This window comes from Mustelus asterias, unplaced genomic scaffold (genome assembly GCF_964213995.1).
Source record: "Mustelus asterias unplaced genomic scaffold, sMusAst1.hap1.1 HAP1_SCAFFOLD_2900, whole genome shotgun sequence".
NCBI lineage: Eukaryota > Metazoa > Chordata > Chondrichthyes > Carcharhiniformes > Triakidae > Mustelus > Mustelus asterias.
In genome coordinates this window covers 22,213-44,302 of record NW_027592845.1, presented here as the reverse complement: position 1 = coordinate 44,302, position 22,090 = coordinate 22,213, and the positions used below count along the sequence as shown (strand labels likewise).

General features: G+C 49.4%; 1 protein-coding gene across 2 annotated transcripts in view; it reads right to left on the bottom strand.

The window, feature by feature from the left end:
• Positions 1-880: 880 nt before the first annotated feature.
• LOC144490127 (transportin-3-like) overlaps positions 881-22,090 on the bottom strand; it is a 38,028-nt gene continuing 16,818 nt past the window's right edge. Inside the window, exons 8-17 of one of the 2 annotated variants that reach the window (XM_078207935.1) lie at positions 19,882-20,020; positions 15,664-15,810; positions 14,326-14,433; positions 13,984-14,075; positions 11,476-11,615; positions 9,360-9,551; positions 6,559-6,650; positions 3,989-4,065; positions 2,397-2,457; positions 881-1,789 (exon numbers count right to left, since the gene is read on the bottom strand). In XM_078207935.1, the coding sequence (XP_078064061.1) occupies positions 1,625-1,789; positions 2,397-2,457; positions 3,989-4,065; positions 6,559-6,650; positions 9,360-9,551; positions 11,476-11,615; positions 13,984-14,075; positions 14,326-14,433; positions 15,664-15,810; positions 19,882-20,020 (1,213 nt within the window). In that variant the 3' untranslated portion in view covers positions 881-1,624. Of the gene's footprint in view, positions 1,790-2,396; positions 2,458-3,988; positions 4,066-6,558; positions 6,651-9,328; positions 9,552-11,475; positions 11,616-13,983; positions 14,076-14,325; positions 14,434-15,663; positions 15,811-19,881; positions 20,021-22,090 lie in introns of both variants that reach the window. The other variant, XR_013497160.1, reaches the window with a different exon arrangement.

The window sequence follows — 22,090 nt, the reverse complement described above, 5'->3', positions numbered from 1 at the left end:
TAGGGGGATTGGCCATGCTAAATTGCCCCTTAGTGTCCAAAGATGTGCAGGTTAGGTGGATTGGCCATGCTAAATTGCCCCTTAGTGTCCAAAGATGTGCAGATTCGGTGGGTTGGCCATGCTAAATTGCCCGTTAGAAATCATAGAAACCCTACAGCCCAGGAAGAGGCCATTCGGCCCATCAAGTCTGCACCAACCACAATCCCACCCAGGCCCTACCCCCATATATTTTACCCACTAATCCCTTTAACCTACGCATCTCAGGACACGAAGGGCAATTTTATCATGGCCAATCAACCTAACCCGCACATCTTTGGACTGTGGGAGGGAACCGGAGCACCCGGAGGAAACCCACGCAGACACGAGGAGAATGTGCAAACTCCACACAGGCAGTGACCCGAGCCGGGAATCGAACCCAGGTCCCTGGAGCTGTGAAGCAGCAGTGCTAACCACTGTGCTACCGTGCTGCCCTTTAGTGTCAGGGGGATTAGCAGGATAAATATGTGAGGTTACGAGGATGGGGATTGTGGTCGCTACAGACTCGATGGGCCACTGTAGGGATGCTATGATCTTCCAATTAGGCACTTTACAGATCCTGGACTGAACACTGAGTTCAACAACTTCAGAGCATGAACTAGCTCCTCCACCTCCACCCCATTTCCATTTATTTTACTTCATTTAGCACAGTGGTTAGCACTGCTGCTTCACAGCTCCAGGGTCCCGGGTTCGATTCCCGGCTCGGGTCACTGTCTGTGTGGAGTTTGCACATTCTCCTCGTGTCTGCGTGGGTTTCCTCCGGGTGCTCCGGTTTCCTCCCACAGTCCAAAGATGTGCGGGTTAGGTTGATTGGCCAGGTTAAAAATTGCCCCTTAGAGTCCTGAGATGCGTAGGTTAGAGGGATTAGCGGGTAAATATGTGGGGGTAGGGCCTGGGTGGGATTGTGGTTGGTGCAGACTCGATGGGCCGAATGGCCTCCTTCTGCACTGTAGGGTTTCTATGATTTCTATGATTTCTTTTTATCTTATTAATCCATTTTATTACTTTACATTCTTAGTATTTCTAATCTTAATTTCTTCCGTCGTTTCATTTGTCCACTTCTAAATCTTACTTTCCATCTTGTATCTCCCCCTCCGCCGACCACCCCCCAACTAGGGTCATCTGCCACATACCTCAGGTTGTCCTTTGTTCTGCTATTTACACATTCCAATCTCTTAAAGGACGCTATTAGCACCATGCCTGGCCTTTATCACCGCCATTTACATTCCCTTTGTCTATGACACCCCAAACCCAACACAGTATAAATCTCATCCTATTTTCTTTGCCTTCAGCTCTGACGGAGAGTCATCCAGGCTCGAAACGTTGGCTCTATTCTCTCTCCACAGATGCTGTCGGACCTGCCGAAACTTTCCGGCCTCTTCTATTTTCGTGTCAGATTCCAGCATCCGCGGTATTCTGCTTTTGTCCTCATGACTAGTGCCTACACAGGCAACCTGTAATAGCCAGTGTCCAAAATTGCCCAGGATTCTGCTCCACCTGTTTCAGAGGGAGTTGCCCCTCTCTGTGCGTCAAACAGCAGTCAGCTTGTTATTCATCCCCCGCAGTACGGGAGCCAAAACAGAATGTGCTAATACGTGCATTGGACACGCACCTGAGATACCAGGGGCTGAATCAACATTGCAGAGCCTTTCCCCACACATCTGATCGCGAATCGCAGGCATCGACAGCAACGCTCTGCCATCCGATTATCGGCCTGATGTCTGTACAGAGTTTCGGAAATCACCGGCCAGATCTGCAAGTGGAAACGATATCGTGAAAGTCCGCTTTCAAGGGAATAAAAAAGCGTTTATTGGGGAATCACGACCAATTCTCAGTCTGAAATGTAAACAGACTCTGAAATGCTTTGCAGTTTTCATGACAAAGAATTTCTAGAGCCAAGGAATATTTTCCTAGCTGCCACCAACGTCAAGTTCGGAACCTTAAGCCCCTTCTTCAGGTGAGTGCGCTCCGAAAGCTTGTGCGGCTTTTGCTACCAAATAAACCTGTTGGGACTTTAACCTGGCGTTGTTAAACTTCTTACTGCATGAACAGTTAACCAGAGGGTCTACGCCTGCAAAACAAGCCCCGCTCCCCCCTCTGACTAGGACAAACATGGCGGAATCCCAGACGTAAAAATGCTGGAATAGCAGAGCATAAGGAAGACGGATTGGCATGTCAGGCAGGCCCTGTGCTCTGACGAAGGGCCCCGCAACCCAGAGCATGAACTGCATTCAGCAGCGGACGGACCGGGCCTGCGCTTCCAGCACTTTCCCCTTTCGATTTCCCCATCTCTTGGCCAGTGGAGCGCCCAGCCTTTCCGAAAAGGCTTTCGGGCAACGGCGGACGAGGAAATTTCTTACCTCTTGGATAACCTTCTGACAGGGGTGTGGCCTCCCTTCTCCCACCGTCGCGTTCGTGTGTCTGTCAGTATAAGAGGAGAACAGGAGTGAGATGGAGGTGGTGGCGGCGATGTTAGAATGTAACCGGTGACAACTTTGTACTGGACGCATTGTGACCAATGGTAACAAGCTGTAAGGATCAGCTGACCCACAAAACCCATGGAACCAATTACAGAATGATGTGATGGTCAGCTGACTCACTATAAATAAGAACCTGTTTGGAATTGTGAGGCGCTTGGATTGGCCTAGGGCGAGGCCCCAAGTTTGGAGTAATGACGTTTCTTTACTAAACCCTTTTATTGATTTATAAGCTGAAGTTTTGTTATATTTTTATTCTCTGCATTTGGAGAATTCCTTCTGAAGAAACAGGGGAGGGGGGAGTGTCTTAAGATTGTACAGGCATTACATTTTCTCAAAAATATAAACCAACCGCAGAAAATTAGCCAAACCTTACAAATCTGATACTTTGCAGCTAGTTTTACATGTTAAAAGGAAGAACTTTACATTGAGCTCATGGGGGGAATTTCCCCATCCCACCCGCCACGGGAGTGGGGCGCGACACGGAACACCCAAGGGTGCTTTGACTTTGGTGAGGATCTCCTGGTTTCGGGCTGAGCGCGGCCGGATAATCCTGCCCGTAATCTCAGGATGAATCAAAGTGTTTCGCAGCCAATAAGGCACTTTTGGGGCGGCAGAGTGGTGAGCACTGCTGCCTCACAGCACCCGGGGACCCGGGTTCGATTCCCGTGCAAACTCCACACTGTCTGTGTGGAGTTTGCACGTTCTCCCCGTGTGGGTTTCCTCTGGGTGCTCTGGTTTCCTCCCACAGTCCAAAGATGTCTTGATGCACCTGTACAGGGCATTGGTGAGGCCGCAGCTGGAATACTGTGTGCAGTATTGGTCCCCTTATATGAGGAGGGATATATTGGCATTGGAGGGAGTGCAGAGAAGGTTCACCAGGTTGATACCGGAGATGAGGGGTTTGGATTATGAGGAGAGGCTGAGGAGATTGGGTTTGTACTCGTTGGAGTTTAGAAGGATGAGGGGGGATCTTATGGAGACTTATAAGATAATGCGGGGGCTGGATAGGTTGGAGGCGGAGAGATTCTTTCCACTTAGTAAGGAAGTTAAAACTAGAGGACACAGCCTCAAAATGAAGGGGGGTCGGTTTAAGACAGAGTTGAGGAGGAACTTCTTCTCCCAGAGGCTGGTGAATCTCTGGAATTCTCTGCCCACTGAGGTGGTGGAGGCTACCTCGCTGAATATGTTTAAAGCGCGGATGGATGGATTCCTGAGCGGTAAGGGAATTAAGGGTTATGGGGATCAGGCGGGTAAGTGGTACTGATCCACGTCAGATCAGCCATGATCTTATTGAATGGCGGGGCAGGCTCGAGGGGCTAGATGGCCTACTCCTGCTCCTATTTCTTATGTTCTTATGTGCAGGTGGATAGAAACCCCTGGTTTGGTTGCCAGCAAGATTCCTTCACCTTAGAGTCAAGTGCCTCAACTAGTCTCTTCAGCTATACAGACAACAATAAGCAAGGAGGCTGTACCTGAATATTGCTGCCAGTCTATCCAACCACACTGCTGGGTCTGCCGTGATGCCATTGGTCTGTTCGGATGTCAACAGCTTTGAAAAGACAGAAAAGTGGGGGGTTCAACACTCGCCTAACAACAGCATCCAAACACACCAGAGGTACCGCAACATGAGCCAATCCAGACCCCTGGCAACGGGAGGGGTTAGGAGTCACTCACAGAACTCTCACTACACTACCCTCCTCCATCAAGAATGGGGCAAATCCCGACCTTTCCCCTTTGTATAGGAGGTTGTTTCACTTCCTTCTTCTCTCCGGGCAAGCGGAGGGAAACGGGAAAGGGTGAGAAACGCCAGCAAAAGCAAGTGGCCCACAAATTGTGCAATCTCACCAGATTATTTTATTAATTCGTGGGACATGGGCGTCGCCGGCTGGGCCAGCATTTATTGCCCGTTCCTAGATGCCCTTGGAGGGAATTGAGAGTCAACCACATTGCTGTGGCTCTGGAGTCACGTGTGTTAGAAAGGGTGAACAGACTTTCCAATTAAGTTCTAATTTGATGTCAATTATTCAATAGAAGTCACAGATACATAAAGGGGGCCACAGGTGGCACTGTTTGGTGGTGAACTGTGTGTGGAGTTGGATCAAGGAAAAAGGTATTTTATGAAGCAGAATTCACGTCTCCTTCACAGCAACCAAGAGGCTCAAACACAAGTAGGCCAGACCGGATAAGGATGGCAGATTTCCTTCCCTAAAGGACATTTAGTGAACCAGATGGATTTTTCCGACAATTGATAATGGTTACATGGTCATCAGTAGATCCTTAGTTCCAGATATTTTTTATTGAATTCAAATTTCACCATCTGCAGTGGCGGGATTCGAACCCGGCTCCCCAGAACATTTGCTGAATTTCTGGATGAATAATCTCGCGATAATACCATTCGGCCAACTGAGTCAGTCTGTTAAAGCCAGCCAATCTCAATTCTCAAGACCAAAAGAGAAAATGCTGGAAAATCTCAGCAGGTCTGGCAGCGTCTGTAAGGAGAGAAAAGAGCTGACGTTTCGAGTCCAGATGACCCTTTGTCAAAGTTAAAAGGCCTAGAAAGTGGGAGATATTTATACTGCAGGGGGAGGGAATGAAAGATGAGTCATAGCCACAGAAACCAGGGGGAAAGGCTGCTAATGGCAGCCCACAGAGAGAATAAAGGGTGTGAATGGCCAAACGGCAGAGATGCTGTGACAGATGGAGATGTGGAGGGGAGGGAGGGGGAATGGGACAGAGGTAGAATGTAGAAAAGGGGAAGCGGTGGGGGGGGAGAAAAGGTAAGGGATGGGGATGAAGTGGGGGAAAGAGTGGGGGGGGGAGGGGGGAGAAAAATGAAGAAAGGCAATAAAAGGTAGAGAACAGTAAAAAATTAAACAAAATAGAATGAAAACAAAGGGCTCGAGGTGGGGTAGAGCGAATCATCTGAAGTTGTTGAATTCGATGTTGAGGCTGGAAGGTTGTAAAGTACCCAGCCGGAAGCTGAGATGCTGTTCCTCCAGTTTGCGTTGAGCTTCACTGGAACATTGCAGCAGGCCAAGGACAGACATGTGGGCATGGGAGCAGGATCGTGTGTTAAAATGGCAGCAACCGGAAGGTCAGAGTCCTGACTGTGCACAGACCGAAGGTGCTCAGCAAAGCGATCACCCAGTCTACGCTTGGTCTCTCCGATATAGAGGAGACCACATTGGGAGCAGCGAATGCAATAGATCAAATTGGAAGAGGCGCAAGTGAAACGCAATTCTCAAGAGATTTTACTGTTTGATCAAAGAGGGGGAGCTAACTCGCATAGCATTTAATAAGGGAGGCGATGGCCTGGTGGTATTATCGCTACACTATTAATCCAGAAACTCAGCTCATGTTCTGGGAGACCCGGGTTCGAATCCCGCCATGGCAGATGGTGGAATTTGAATTCAATAAAAAATATCTGGAATTAAGAATCTACTGATGACCATGAAACCATTGTCGATTGTCGGAAAAACCCATCTGGTTCACTAATGTCCCTTTAGGGACGGAAATCTGCTGTCCTTACCCCGGTCTGGCCTACATGTGACTCCAGACCACAGGAATGTGGTTGAATCTCAACTGCCCTCCAAGGGCAACTGGGGATGGGCAATAAATGCTGGCCCAGCGACACCCATGTCCCGTGAATGAATAAAAAGTAGAATAAAATTGCAGGTAGATGGTGCATAGTGGTATTGTCACTGGGTCAGTGGTTCAGAAGTCCAGGCTAATGTTACGAGGACACAGGTTCAAATCCCACCACGGCTGCTGATGCAAATCAATCTAGTTGATAAAATCTGGAATTGAAAGCAAGTTTCAGACCTCGAAACCAATACCGATTGTTGTAAAATTCCACCTGGTTTGACTTCAGAACCACAGCAATGCGGTCAACTTTTAACTGCCCTCCGAAATGGCCTAAAGAGCAATTCAGTTCAAGGGCAATGAGGGATGGGCAACAAATGCTGGCCTAGCCAGCGACGCCCACATCCCATGGAAGAGTATATATTAATAAAATAAAACTGCACATCGAGACTTTCCTTACTTTCTTCAGAGCCGTGACCTGCATGGAACAAAGCCGCTGGAAGGCCTCTTCCATCTTGTCTGATGGCATCCGAGCCAGCACCAAGGAGATGCCTGGGTGGGAATGAAGTAGAGCTCGTCAATGTACAATACGGCGGCTGACATTACCCCCACCGAACACAGCATTCCACAAAAAAGTCACGTTCACAAGCTGACAAGAGTATTGACTCGCTCTGACACTTTGCTTTAAGGGGCAGCTTGGTGTTAGACCCAGACTGGTCATTTCTTCATGGGCAAGTACGAGTTGGCTGTAGAAACGACGTGCAGCACAGGCCCTCCAACAAGGCTCCAGCGACACCGATCAGGAGCTGGAAGCTTACCACATTTAACCCTCTTCCACCCCAGGGATCCTGTGCAGGTTCGGTGGATTGGCCATGCTAAATTGCCCCTTAGTGTCCACAGATGTGTAGGTTAGGTGGATTGGCCATGCTAAATTGGCCCTTAGTGTCCAAAGATGTGCAGATTAGGTGGATTGGCCATGCTAAATTGCCCCTTCTAAAGTGTCCAAAAATGTGTAGGTTAGGTGGATTGGCCATGCTAAATTGCCCCTTAGTGTCCAAAGATGTGCAGGTTAGGTGGATTGGCCATGCTAAATTGCCCCTTAGTGTCCAAAGATGTGCAGATTAGGTGGATTGGCCATGCTAAATTGCCCCTTCTAAAGTGTCCAAAAATGTGTAGGTTAGGTGGATAGGCCATGCTAAATTGCCCCTTAGTGTCCAAGGATGTGCCGATTAGGTGGATTGGCCATGCTAAATTGCCCCTTCTAAAGTGTCCAAAAATGTGTAGGTTAGGTGGATTGGCCATGCTAAATTGCCCCTTAGTGTCCAAAAATGTGTAGGTTAGGTGGATTGGCCATGCTAAATTGCCCCTTAGTGTCCAAAAATGTGTAGGTTAGGGGGATTGGCCATGCTAAATTGCCCCTTCGTGTCCAAAGATGTGCAGGTTAGGGGGATTGGCCATGCTAAATTGCCCCTTAGTGTCCAAAGATGTGCAGGTTAGGTGGATTGGCCATGCTAAATTGCCCCTTAGTGTCCAAAGATGTGCAGGTTAGGTGGATTGGCCATGCTAAATTGCCCCTTAGTGTCCAAAGATGTGCAGATTCGGTGGGTTGGCCATGCTAAATTGTCCCAAGATGTGCAGGTTAGGGGAAACCTGCATTTATGCGGCTTAGTAATAACACCCAAACTAAATTCAGCTACAAAGCTGGAAGCAATACCAATTCAAAAGTAGTCAATTAGAGGAGAACAAAAAAGAAACAGGGAAGGTAAATAGGGGAGTGGGAAAAGAGTTGGGTCGGAAAAGTGGGAGAGCAGGGAAGAAATAAAAGTGATATATCAGTTTGAAGTCCAGGCCGTGGTTTTATCAGCTGCGAAAGGGAAATGCAATATCTTTTTACTCTACACATTCTCACACTTTCCACAGATTTTTGGAGTGGTTTCGGGGCCTTAATAGGAACTCTGTTATTTCAGAAATATTGTTGGACTCAACAAGTTAATTTCTAATCTATTTCAGACAATGCTGCAGGTTAGGTGGATTGGCCATGCTAAATTGCCCCTTAGTGTTCAAAGATGTGCAGGTTAGGGGAATTGAGGTGACGCTGATCACAATGTTAGCAACCAGTGATATTCAACTGTGTGCGTGTGAGTGGACGCACGCACGCGCGTGTGTGTGAGATTGCGTGCGAGTGTGTGTACATGCGTGTGTGCATCGCATGTGTGCAGTCATGTGCTGGGTGTGCTTGCGTGCAAGGGCACATATGTGCCCACGCACATGCGTGTGGTGCGTGCAAGGATGCCTTTGTGCGCGCGTAAGCATTTGTCTCCTGGTGTATCGGTATTAGTACAGTGTTGCCCCATAATGTAAAGCATCAGCACAGCAACCGAGTCGAGGATTTACAGCGCTACAGGAACTAAAACGCAACAGGAAATATTTACCCAATGGACGGAGGAAAAGTTGAGCAGAAAATAAAAAACGAGATATTGTTGGATGCTGGAAATCTGAAATAAAAACAGAAAATGCCGGGAAAACTCAGCAGGTCTGGCGGCGTCTGTGGGGAGAGAAACAGAGGGTTGGATTTTCTGGCTATTCCCGTCGACAAGATCTTCTGATCCTGCTGATAGCGGAAGCTGCCTGACTGGTTAAGTGTTTGCAGCATGTTATGATATTATTTCAGATTTCTAGCCGTGGCTGTATTTTGCTTTCATTCCAGGGGTAATCTACAATAAACATCGCTCTCGTGGGCAAACGCAGTCAGCACATAGCATCCGCAGCCGTGCTCACACGAATTAGTTTAAAGTTTATTTATTAGTGTCACAAGTAGACTTACATTAACACTGCAATGAAGTTACTGTGAAAATCCCCTAGTGGCCACACTCCGGCGCCTGTTCGGGTTACACTGAGGGAGAATTTAGCACCCAACTAGCACGTCTTTCAGACTGTAGGAGGAAACCGGAGCACCCGGAGGAAACCCACACAGACACGGGGGGAGAACGTGCAAACTCCGCACAGACAGTGACCCAAGCTGGGAATCGAACCCAGTTCCCTGACGCTGCGAGGCTGCAGTGCTAACCACTGTGCCGCCCTCGTGACGAGTTAGGGTCACGTTCAGATTTCCAGCATCCGCAGTATTTTGTTTTTATTTTCTGCTTTATCTTTCCCTCCGCCCATTGGGTCAACATCTCCTGTTCCGTCCTCACGTCCCGAGTGAGGCGCGGCCGTCTCGTGCTGCTTACCAGGGCGAGAGATCTCCAGCGCGTACCGTACCTCGGAGGAGTCCGATGGAGGAGTCGTGCGAAACGGGGAGGGCGTCCAGGGACGAGGCGACCTGCAGCAGCCCCTCAAAGTGCCGCGTCATGGCGTCGCTGCACATGGCGCAGACGTTCTGGATCGAATTGGCCGCTGCGTTCGCCAACTCCTTCTGCTTCAATCGCTGGGTCAGGAAATTCAGCACCGGTTCTGGGGAGGGGGGAAAAAAAAAAAAAAAATCGATAAAACGTCAGGCCCCGGGAACGCTGTCCTCCTGCATCAACCGCCACAACTTTCCACCCTGCCGAGCAGGAGGGATTTTCGGCTGAGTGGTGACACGCACTGTGGCAGTACGGTGTTGAGTCCGAAGCAGCAAGCCCCACATTTAGCTGCTGCTGCTACAGACTGTGGCAAATGACCCGAGAAGTCGAGTGTTGCAAACGGCCCCAATGCTTCTGGACTGTGGGAAATGAAAGGGGAACTGATAGAAAGAGAGATAACAGATATACGATGCCTTATCTTCTCTTGGGATGCCGAAGGTGCGTCACGTACAATCAATTGCTGGATATTATGACTTCTTATGTAAGCAAATCAGGCAGCATTTCAGTACAGAGGCAGTACGATGACTGAGTGGGCAATCTGTTATTAAAGTTTATTTATTAGTCACAAGTAAGGCATTAACACTGCAATGAAGTTACTGTGAAATTCCCCTGGTCGCTACATTCCTGCACCTGTTCGGGTCAATGCACCCTAACCAGCATGTCTTTCAGACTGTGGGAGGAAACCGGAGCACCCGGAGGAAACCCACGCAGACACGGGGAGAATGTGCAGACTCCGCACAGACAGTGACCTGAGCCGGGAATCGAACCCGGGTCCCTGGCGCTGTGAGGCAGCAGTGCTAACCACTGTGCCACCCTGTCGCCCTGTTATTTTCAGGGCTAGGGGAAGATTAGGAGGCAGAGTATTTTGAGAAGTCCCTGCTCTTGCACGGACAAGAACGCTGCACTCGCGATTTACAACTCGCGCTGGGAACCATGTGCAAACACCACGTGGCGGGACGATTGACTCTGGGTAACAGGACAATCTAACTGAGGGCTTTGATCACCCTAATCGATCGCTTGGAGCATTCGAGAATAATCTGCTTTCTTTAGACACTTGAGCCAAGGCTGGTTAAGGCCGCATTGCAACACTGGCCAAACTGAGAGGGAGCGATGGCCTAGTGTCATTATCGGATGTGCAGTTTCCCGGACAGTCGCCAGGAGAGAAAACTCTGACTAAAGTGAGGCAGCAGCAGAGAGAACAACTGTAATATCTTAACAACTGTTCCTGCCAACTCAGCGCTACCCAGTCCCCAAGCCGGGGATTTTCCTGATTTTCACTGCGCAGTTAGTCGCTGCCATAGGTTGGAGATAGCCTCAACGCCATCAATGTGGCACACAGAGGCAGGCACAGTGCTGCTGTACACAAGGCACTGAGTCAAGGTGCAGAAAGCAGAGACAGCGCCACCAATCCCTCACATGGTAATAGCCTGCTCGACCGTACGTCCTCAGGGAAACACAGCTCAGGGAGGTAAAGAGGACGGAGGTTACCACAACACAATGTGTCCCTTCGAGTGAATGAGCCAAGCCTGGTATTGGCTTAGGAGCAATGCAAACACACACACTTGCATGCACACGAGCTACACACATGCACGCACGCGTACAACACATCGGCACGTGCAACACACACAACACATGCATGTGCACACATGTGCAACACGCACAACACACATGCATGTGCAACATGCACAACACATGCATGTGCACACATGTGCAACACACATGCATGTGCACACATGTGCAACACATGCATGTGCACACATGTGCAACACACATGCATGTGCACACATGTGCAACACACACACAACACGCATGCATGTGCACACGTGCAGCACACGCACAACATACATGCATGTGTGCACACATGTGCAACACACCCGCATGTGTGCACACGTGCAACACACCCATGCACAAAACACATGCATGGGCATGTGCAACACACATACGCACAACACACATGCACTCACGTGCAACACACACACACACAGTCAATGGTACAGGGTGGTGGGGAAGAGAAGGGCAAAGAAGTTACTGACCTAGACATTGCACATTATTGTTGATGTATTCTCCCATCTCACCCAACAACTGGACTCCGGAATGCTGCACCGCTAAGTGTGTATTGTCAGGGAGGCTGATCACAGCCTGAACGACATCCCCCAGCTTCTGCTCCTTTTCCCTACATGGGAAAGAAAATCAGAGTCATAGACCATTTGGCCCATCAAGTCTGTACCAACTCTCAGAGAGTATCCACCCAGGCCCCCTGCCCTATCCCCCGTAACTCCACACATTTCCCACGGTCAATCCACCTAATCTGCATAATTTAAGGATACTCAGGGGCAATTTAGCACAGCCAATCCACCTAACCTGCACGGTGGTTAGCACTGCCACCTCACAGCGCCAGGGACCCGGGTTCAATTCCCAGCTTGGGTCACTGTCTGTGCGGAGTTTGCACATTCTCCCCGTGTCTGTGTGGGTTTCCTCCGGGTGCTCCGGTTTCCTCCCACAGTCCAAAGATGTGCGTGTTAGGTTGATTGGCCAGGTTAAATTGATCCTTAGTGTTAGGAGGATTATCAGAGTAAATACGGGGATAGGGCCCGGGTGGGATTATTGCTGTGCAGGTTCAATGGCCAAATGGCACTGTCTGGATTCTACGATTCTATCTTTGGATTGTGGGAGGAAACCAGACCACCCGAGGCCATTAAAATATATCAACATGAGCAGTGGCGTCCTCATTCTGAACCCAGGGCGGTACCACTGCTCGTTTCCCTCCAGTCTGACAAACAGCCTTCACCATTTTCTGTCTCTTGGCCAAATTCGCTGTCACTACCCCTTTAATCCCACGGGCTTCAAGTTTGCTAATGAGTCTATTATGTGGCCCTTTCTCAAATACCTTTGGCACAATGTTGGTGTTGCGGTATCCCTCAAAGACAGAAGTTTGCGTGCTCAAATCCCACTCCACAGACATTACTCAGGACAGATGTCTCAAAGCACTTTGCAGCTAAGTAGGGGAGTTTAACACTAGAGGGCATAGGTTTAAGGTGAGAGGGGAGAGATACTAAAGGGTCCAGAGGGGCAATTCTTTCACACAGAGGATGGTGAGTGTCTGGAACGGGCTGCCACAGGTAGTAGTAGAGGCCGATACAATTTCTGTCTTTTAAAAAGCATTTAGGCAGTTACACGGGTATAGAGGGATATGGGCCAAACACGGGCAAATGGGACTAGCTTAGTGGTTAAAAACTGGGCGGCATGGACAAGTTGGGCCGAAGGGCCTGCCTCCGTGCTGTAAACCTCTATGACTCCCGGAGGAAACCCACGCAGACACGGGGAGAAGGCGCAAATTCCACACAGTGACCCGAGACCGGAATCAAGCCTGGGGCCCTGGAGCTGTTGAGGCAGCAGTGCTAACCACTTTCTTCATTACAAAGAGTGCCTCATTGAGCCCATCGGGTGCCAAAGTTAATATCACCAGCATGCACACTGGCAGCTCAGTGGAGAACACGTCGAACCAGTTTATCTTCCAACTACTGCCAGAACAAGCCAACGAAGCAGGCTTTTATTTACGCTCTGAAGAGTCATATAGATTTGAAACATTAACCATTCGTCTCCCCACAGATGCTGCCAGACCTGCTGTTTATAGACCTGCTGTTTTTAGAGCATTTTCTATCTTTATGTCAGACTTCCAGCATCCCCAGTGTTTTGCTTTTATTTCATTGATGCCCGGCAGCTTTTCCCGTCTATCAATCATCTCCCAATGTTTCCTGAAGGTGTCCACTCCTACTGAGGGGGGGGGGGGTGGTTTGCTGCCCAAGTGCTTGTACCCTTCAGTATTTTAGCCAAGTAGCCATCATTTGCAGGCAAGGCTGAATAGTGAGTACCGGCAAGATATTTGATCACGGGTATTGTAGAATCAAAGAATCCCCACTGTGCAGAAGGCCATTCGGCCCATTGAGCCTGCACCGACTCGCCGACAGAGCATCTCACCCAGACCCTATCCCTGCAACGCACCCCCCCCCTCCCCCAACCTACACATCTTGGGACACTAAGGAGCAATTTAGCATGGCCAATCCACCTAACCTGCACATCTTTGAACACTAAGGGATAAGTTAACTAAGGGACAATTCCACCCAGACCCTATCCCAGTAACCCGACATATTTACCCTGCTAAATCCTTGACATTAAAGGGGCAATTTAGCATGGCCAATCCACCTAACCCGCACACCTTTGGGCTGTGGGAGGAAACCGGAGCACCCGGAGGAAACCCACCCAGACACGGGGAGAGCGTGCAGACTCCACACAGTCACCCGAGGCTGGAATCGAAGCCGGGTCCCTGGTGAGGCAGCAGTGTTAACCACCGTGCCACCACGTACAGACTGAATTCAGCATCTCCCCACTGCCCAAAAGAGGTGCGCGCCTTGATGGATGCTGGAGTTACTCGTGAATTTAAGTTGATTGCTTGCTCAGACAGAGTAAAAACAATTCAATCTCTCACTGCCACAAACTGGGATCAGCACAGCACTAGACGCCTCCCCAGATTTCACACTCACGGGTTTAAGTTCTTCACCAATGCTGTCATGATGAAAAGAACTGCTTCCGTCTCCTCCCAGGCTGGGCTGCCATCCTTCAGCGTCGAATACAACTGGAACAGAAGAACCCGGGGTCAAATCCGCTGCACTCATTCACAAAACTAAACACTCGGTGGGGCAAGGCGGCAAATGTTTGAGGAGGCACATTCTGGACTGGTCGTTTTGTGGATTGAACATTTAAACGGGGGCAGTTCAGGGCTTGGATAACTGCGACGTCGGGGTCTCTGAATGTTTCGCTTTACTTACTGGGCGTTTTTGCTTTCCTGCAGTGATCAATGGTCGGGCAGGTTGTCCCTTACTCACCCGTGAGAAGAACTCCGAGGCTCCTATTAGGAATATAATATCTTTTAGAAGATCAGAGACCCGAAGTCGGAACTCGAAGAAATCATCCGTCTCGTCCAGCACTCCCTCCTGTTGGGGGGAAACAGTTCAGTTAGCACCAATACGAAAGTCTGTACTGAGCTAATCTACCTGGACCCCAAAACCCTCCATACTGGGGAACAATCCAAATTCCCCGCAGTGGCACAGTGGTTAACACTGCTGCCTCACAGGGCCAGGGACCTGGGTTCAATTCTGGCCCAGGGTGACTGCGTGGAGTCTGCACGTTCTCCCCATGTCTGCGTGGGTTTCCTCCGGGTGCTCTGGTTTCCTCCCACATTCTGAAAGATGCGCTAGTTAGGGGCATTGACCCGAACAGGCACTGGACTGTGGCGACTCGGGGAATTTCACTGCAGTGTTAATGTAAGCCTTACTTGTGACGAATAAATAAACTTTACGGTGGCACAGTGGTTAGCACTGCTGCTTCACAGCGCCAAGGACCCGGCTTGGGTCACTGCCTGTGTGGAGTTTGCACATTCTCCCCGTGTCTGCGTGGGTTTCCTCCGGGTGCTCTGGTTTCCTCCCACAGTCCAAAGATGTGAAGGTCAGATGGATTGGCCTTGCTAAATTGCCCCTTAGTGTCCAAAGATGTGCAGGTTAGATGGATTGGCCATGCTAAATTGCCCCTTAGTGTCCAAAGATGTGCAGGTTAGATGGATTGGTCATGCTAAATTGCCCCTTAGTGTCCAAGAGATGTGCAGTTCAGATGGATTGGCCATGCTAAATTGCCCCTTAGTGTCCAAAGATGTGCAGGTTAGGTGGATTGGCCATGCTAAATTGCCCCTTAGTGTTCACAGATGTGCAGGTTAGGTAGATTGGCTATGCTAAATTGCCCCATAGTGTCCAAAGATGTGTAGGCTATGAGGACTAGTGGGGTAAATGTGTGGCATTACGGGGATAGTACGAGGGGGGGCTGGGTAAGATGTGCTTTCGGAGTGTTGGTGCAGACGCAATGGGCTGAATGGCCTCCTTCTGCACTGTAGGGTCCTAAAAGGACGTCGAAACTGAGCTAATCCCCGGTCCTGCTGCTAATTCTCACTGGATTATCATGTCCCTTTCCCCAAGCTCTTCCTCTGCCAATAATGGAACCGTAAAGTAACTGAAAGGCAAAAGGCAGGGGTGTATTGGACAGTCTTGGCAGAGGCCAGTAGTACAGAAGATTTTACACTTTTTCTGGCAGCGTTGTTCGTCATCCCTTTCCCGCTGCTCGGGGCAGAGTACGCACCAACCAACCTGCACGCTTATTCATCCAGGGCAACGTACGTGATCAGGGTCCATCTGGGAGTGGAAGGTGAGGGACTGAGTCAGTCGCTGGAAATACGGTCGGAAGATCTGGTTCACCGAGGGATCCTTCATCTTATGGAGCGTTTCGCCCAGCCGATACCAGAAATTAAACGTAATCTCCGCCACCTGCACAAATGCCACACGTTAGAAAAGCTAACAGCGATCGGGATCAACCTCACCTCTCACATCAGGACAAATTTCAAAGACATTTTTATCATCAACCACTCAGAAACAGAATACTTTTCTTATTGAGAGCACAAAGCATCGCCGAACCAGGCCCATCACATTTTAGATCTAAAGCAAAGCTCACCCCAGGGCGGCACAGTGGCACAGTGGTTAGCACTGCTGCCTCACAGCGCCAGGGACCCGGGTTCGATTCCCGGCCTTGGGTCACCGTCTGTGTGGAGTTTGCACATTCTCCCCGTGTCTGCGTGGGTTTCCTCCCACAGTCCAAAAGACGTTCATTGGTCATGCTAAATTGCCCCTTAGTGTCCCGGGATGTGTAGGTTAGAGGGATTAGCAGGGTAAATATGTGGGGTTACGGGGATCGGGTCTGAGGTGGGTTTGTTGTCGGTGCAGACTCGATGGACCGAATGGCCTCCTTCTGCCCTGTAGGGGTTCTATGATCACTCACCAAACTACCAGAAGGATGTGGAAGCCTCGGAGAGGGTGCAAGGTAGGTTCACCAGGATGCTGTCTGGTCTCAAGAGTGTTGGCTATGAGGAGAGGTTGGATAAACTCCGATTGTTTTCACTAGAAAGAGGGAGGATGAGGGGAGACCTGATAGAGGTCTACAACATCAGAGGCATAGACAGGGTGGACAGTCAGAGGCTTTTTCCCCAGGGTGGAAGGATCGACTGCACGAGGTTGCGGGTTCAAGGTAAATTTAGGGGTGACGTGCGGGGAAGGTTTTTCACACAGAGGATGGTGGGTGCCTGGAACGCGCTGCCAGTGGAGGTGGTGGAAGCGGGCATGATAGCAATGTTCAAGCCGCATCTTGATGGGCACATGAATGGGAGGCAAAGAGAGGGATAGAAGCCGCATATCAGCGCAGGCTTGATGGGCCGAAGGGGCTGTTCCTGTGCTGGATTCTTTGTTCCCTGTGTTCTACATTAAGAAAACTCACATTTATATAGCACCATCTCAGGACCCATGTATGGGTGACACAGCGGTTAGCACTGCTGCCTCACAGCGCCAGGGACCCGGGTTCGATCCCCGGCCTCAGGTCACTGTCTGTGTGGAGTCTGCACGTTCTCCCCGTGTTTGCGTGGGTTTCCTCCGGGTGCTCCGGTTTTCTCCCACAGTCCAAAGATGTGCGGGTTAGGTTGATTGGCCGTGCTAAATTGACCCTAGTGTCAGGGGGATTAGCAGGGTAAATGTGTGGGGGTTACAGGGGATAGGGCCTGGGTGGGATTATGATTGGTGCAGGCTCGATGGGCCGAATGGCCTCCTTCTGCACCGTAGGGATTCTATGATTCAAGTGTTTAACAGGCAGTGGGGTACTTTGAGGTCACGTCACTGCAAGCAGGAAACACAGCAGCAAAGCCACACAGAGCAAGCTCATAAAACAGCCTTATGCACAGATAGTCTGCTTCAGCGATGCTGACTGAAGGACAAATATTGGCCAGGACACCAAGGAAAGAATTCCTTGCAATAGTGCCATGGGATCTTTTACATCACCCCAGAGGGGTTACAAAACCTTGGCTTAACGTCTCATCTGTAAGACAGCACCCCTGACAGTGCAGTAAACTCCCTCAGTACCATAAATGGGAGAGTCAGTGCATGTGCTCAAGTCTCTGCTCTGGGACTTGAACCCGTAATCAACTGGCTGAGAAGCCCTACAGTTGCTCGCCTGATTCAATTTAGTGGCTGCAGTTTAATTTTGAGACGCGGTTTTTCATTCGTGGGACATGGGTGTCGCTGGTTGGGCCAGCATTTATTGCCCCATCCCTAGTTGCCCTTGGAGGGCAGTTGAGAGTCAACCACATTGCTGTGGCTCTGGAGTCACATGTAGGCCAGACCGGGTAAGGTCGGCAGATTCCCTTCCCTAAAGGACATTAGTGAACCGGATGGGTTTTTCCGACAATCGACAATGGGGGTCATCAGTAGATTCTTAATACCAATTGTGTTTTTATTGAATTCAAATTCCACCAGCTGCTATGGCGGGATTTGAACTTGGGTCCCCAGAACATTAGCTGAGTTTCTGGATTAATGATGCAGCGATAATACCACTAGGCCATTACCTCCCCGTGGTAGGAAGGGCCAGTCCAAGGATGATAAAGCAACAAAATTCAAAAGCAACGGATTGGACGAGCTCAGTTCTCGTGCTTTGCCTGATGTTACAGGGCAATATCGGGGATCAAGTCTTTTATATTTTAATTTAGGTGTCCATTCATATTTTGTTTGATTTCAGTGTAATGCATGCAGGGCTACATAGAGCAAGCCCAGAGAGCCAGGCCTCACGAGAGGGAAGGAAACGCAGACAGCTAAAGGCCTGCTCTGCTGACAGATAATGATTACTGCATGCTATCAACTTCAAACAATAGTAACACGCAGGAGATCTTCCTGAGTTATCACGACATTGGGAGAGCCGGCCTTAAGATAGCCAGGCTCCATACAGTCGAGGGAGGGCATTGTCTTCTGGAAAACATGATCACCTAGCAGAGAGGGGGAGCAATTAACACATCATTGTATAAAAGCAAATTCCCCTGACTTCATCCTCTTCCCTTCCCTTTTCTTCCCCCCGCTTCCCCTTTTCTACATTCTATCTCTGTCCCATTCCCCCCCACATCTTCATCTGTCACAGCTTATAGCTTCTCTGCCGTTTGGCCATTCACACCCTTTATTCTCTCTGTGGGCTGCCATTAGCAGTCTTTTTCCCTGGTTTCCGTGGCTACGACTCATCTTTCATTCCCTCCCCCTGCAGTATAAATATCTCCCACCTTCTCTGCCTTTTAGCTTTGACAAAGGGTCATCTGGACTCGAAACGTCAGCTCCTTTCTCTCCTTACAGATGCTGCCAGACCTGCTGAGATTTTCCAGCCTTTTCTCTTTTGGTAACACATTGTTGCAGACCGGTTGGGCAAACACAACGCTTTGACATTATAATCGGGTAAGCGGGAGATGTCCGGAGAAATAATTAGCAGTGATGTACTGAACAATGTATTTGCATGATGAGATCAGAAGAACCACCTTGTATCCAACTCGAGGAATTAATATGATAATGTAAAACCTTGCGACACTGAAAAGTATAATAGCCTGTACAAATCTACGATGGGCAGAGAGAACACACAAACAACCTGAGATTTCAGGTCCGAGTTCATCTCTCCTCAATGTGGAATAAAAACTTTTCTTGAAGTTCAACACGGCCCCCCAGGCTGTTTTATTTCTCTCCTATACCTGGGGCGGCACAGTGGTTAGCACTGCTGCCTCACAGCGCCTGGGACCTGGGTTCAATTCCTGGCTTGGGTCACTGTCCGTGTGGAGTCTGCACGTTCTCCCCATGTCTGTGTGGGTTCCCTCCGGGTGCTCCGGTTTCCTCCCACAGTCTGAAAGACGTGCTGGTTAGGGTGCATAGACCCGACCAGGTGCCGGAGTGTGGGGAATTTCACAGTAACTTCATTGCAGTGTTAATGTAAGCCTTACTTGTGATCAATAAATAAACTTTATTTTTACTTTACTTTATGTTTTTTTAAATTTTGTGTTTCACTCAGCGCTTTGGTTGCAGGAGAACTGGAACGCGCAAAGCCCAAAGCCCACACAGGAGCGGAGAACCCAACCGTCTCAACCAGTGTACACTAACATTTCACTGGATTGCGCAGGAACTTGTTGAAGTGGGGGCCTGGAATGCGCTGCCAAGTAGGGTGGTAGAGGCAGGCACGCTGACATCGTTTAAGACTTACCTGGATAGTCACATGAGCAGCCTGGGAATGGAGGGATACAAATGATTGGTCTAGTTGGACCAAGGAGCAGCACAGGCTTGGAGGGCCGAAGGGCCTGTTTCCTGTGCTGTACTGTTCTTTGTTCTTTTTTTGCACAGCCCTTTGTGGAGTCAAGCACGTGCGGTATCATAACGGGGCTGATTTGTGCATGCCTGCACGGGGAGTTTTGAATTGCTCTGCGGTTAAGCAGTTCAGAAGGAACTTTGATCTCGATGTACGGACACCGCTACCTGGGCTGACGGTGAGCATTAACTGACCTCGTACTGCTCGTGTCCAACGCAGTTTAAGATGAGGTTGAGTGTCTTAAGGTCGCCCAGTCCTTGTCCCGGGGAACGGATGACCATCTCCAACAACGTTTCCGCCAATTCGGTGAAAATCCGGCAATAATTCAGTGCTCTGGAACACATTAAAGCCTCAAGTCAGTGATACAAAGGCTCCCTCCACTGTCCTTTAAGCATTTGCAGAGGCTATAGCACAGGTTAGAGGCACTTTAAAACATCGCCTGTGCTAGCCGATCAAGTACTTATACAAGTACAGTTACAATATTGGTTAGATGCAATTCTTTACCCCTAGAAACATATCTTCACTCCACTTGCTATGCAAATCCATGGCGACTTTTCCAATCAACTTACTAACCATCTGAGTGCTATTTTATCTTGAACTGGGACTGTTTAAAATGTTTTCAAACGGGGTTAAAACATGTTCCAGAACTAGGGGTCATAGTTTGAGGATAAGGGGGGATTCTTTTAGAACTGAGGTGAGGAGAAATTTCTTCCTCCAGAGGGTGGTGAATGTGTGGAATTCACTACCACAGAAAGTAGTTGAGGCCAAAATGTTGTGTGATTTCAAGGAGGAATTAGATATAGCTCTTGGGGCTAAAGGGATATGGGGAGAAGGGGTGATCAGGATATTGAATTCAATGATCATAGAATCCCTTCAGTGCAGAAGGAGGCCATTCGGCCCATCGAGTCTGCACTGACAACAATCCCCCCCCAGGCCCTACCCCCGTAACCCCACACAGTTATCCTGCTAATCCCTCTAACCTACACATCCCAGGCCACCAATGGGCAATTTAGCATGGCCAATCAACCCAATCTGCATATCTTTGGACTGTGGGAGGAATCCGGAGCACCGGGAGGAAACCCATGCAGACACGGGGAGAATGTGCAAACTCCACACAGACGGTGACCCGAGGCCGGGAATTGAACCCGGGTCCCTGGAGCTGAGAGGCAGCCGTGCTAACCCACTGTGCCACCGTGTCGCCATCAGCCACGATCAAAATTAATGACGCAGCAAGCTTGAAGGACTGAATGGCCTACTCCTGCTTGAGGCAAGATGGAATCATCGTCACTGGCTAAGGCCCGTGCAAATTCTTGGAATGGTACAGCCCAGAAACAGGCCATTCCGCCCAACTAATCTGCGATGGTGTTTTTGTTCCACAAGCTTCCATCCACTCGCTAACCCCATCAGCCTAAACTTCTATTCCATCCTTCCTTGCATGCTTATCTGGTCTCCTTTAGGACATCTATGCTATTTGCATCAACTGCTTGCGCACGAGAGAGCTCCGCATTCAAAGCATTCTCTGGGCAAAGTGTAGCAGCTGCCATTGAGGTAGCATTAGCCTTGAAGTAACTCTGGAAAGTATTGGTGTCTGGTTCACCGGATGTCAGGATCTATAACAGGGTGGTTTTCCCTCTGACACTAAACTCCAGGCTCTGCAGTCAGCAGTAAAGTTTATTTTTTATTAGTATCACAAGTAGGCTTACATTAACACTGCAATGAAGTTACTGTGAAAATCCCCCTAGTCGCCACACTCCGGTGCCTGTTCGGGTAACACTGAGGGAGAATTTAGCACGGCCAATGCACCCTAACTAGCATGTCTTTCGGACTGTGGGAGGAAACCGGAGCACCCGGAGGAAACCCACGCAGACACGGGGAGAATGTGCAGACTCCACACAGACAGTGACCCGAGCCGGGAATCGAACCCGGGTCCCTGGCGCTGTGAGGCAGCGGCGCTAACCACTGTGCCACCGTGCCGCCCCCGCTCGAGACTCTGTTTTGTGTAAATAAAATGCTAAACTTTAATTAAACAGACAACTTAACGATTTAAAACATAATTAGATCATACAATCAAAGCTGTTTAATTTGAATCAACTATTCTTGTTTTATTAGTGTCAAGGTGATGCCTTGTGGGAGGTCTAATTTAATCCAGCCAAATGCGAGGTGATGCATTTTGGAGGATTAAATTTAGATGCAAATGGCAGAACCCTGAGGAACATTAACGTACAGAGGGATCTGGGCGTGCAGGTCCACGGTTCCCTAAAAGGGGCAACACAGACGGTCAAGGTGATTAAGGCGGCATACGGCATGCTTGCTTTCATTGGTCGGGGCTACTTTTGTCAGGAAACTCTGCTGCAGTTTTAATCATCAGTTACATTTACTTAGCATTTTAGAGACTGATTTAAT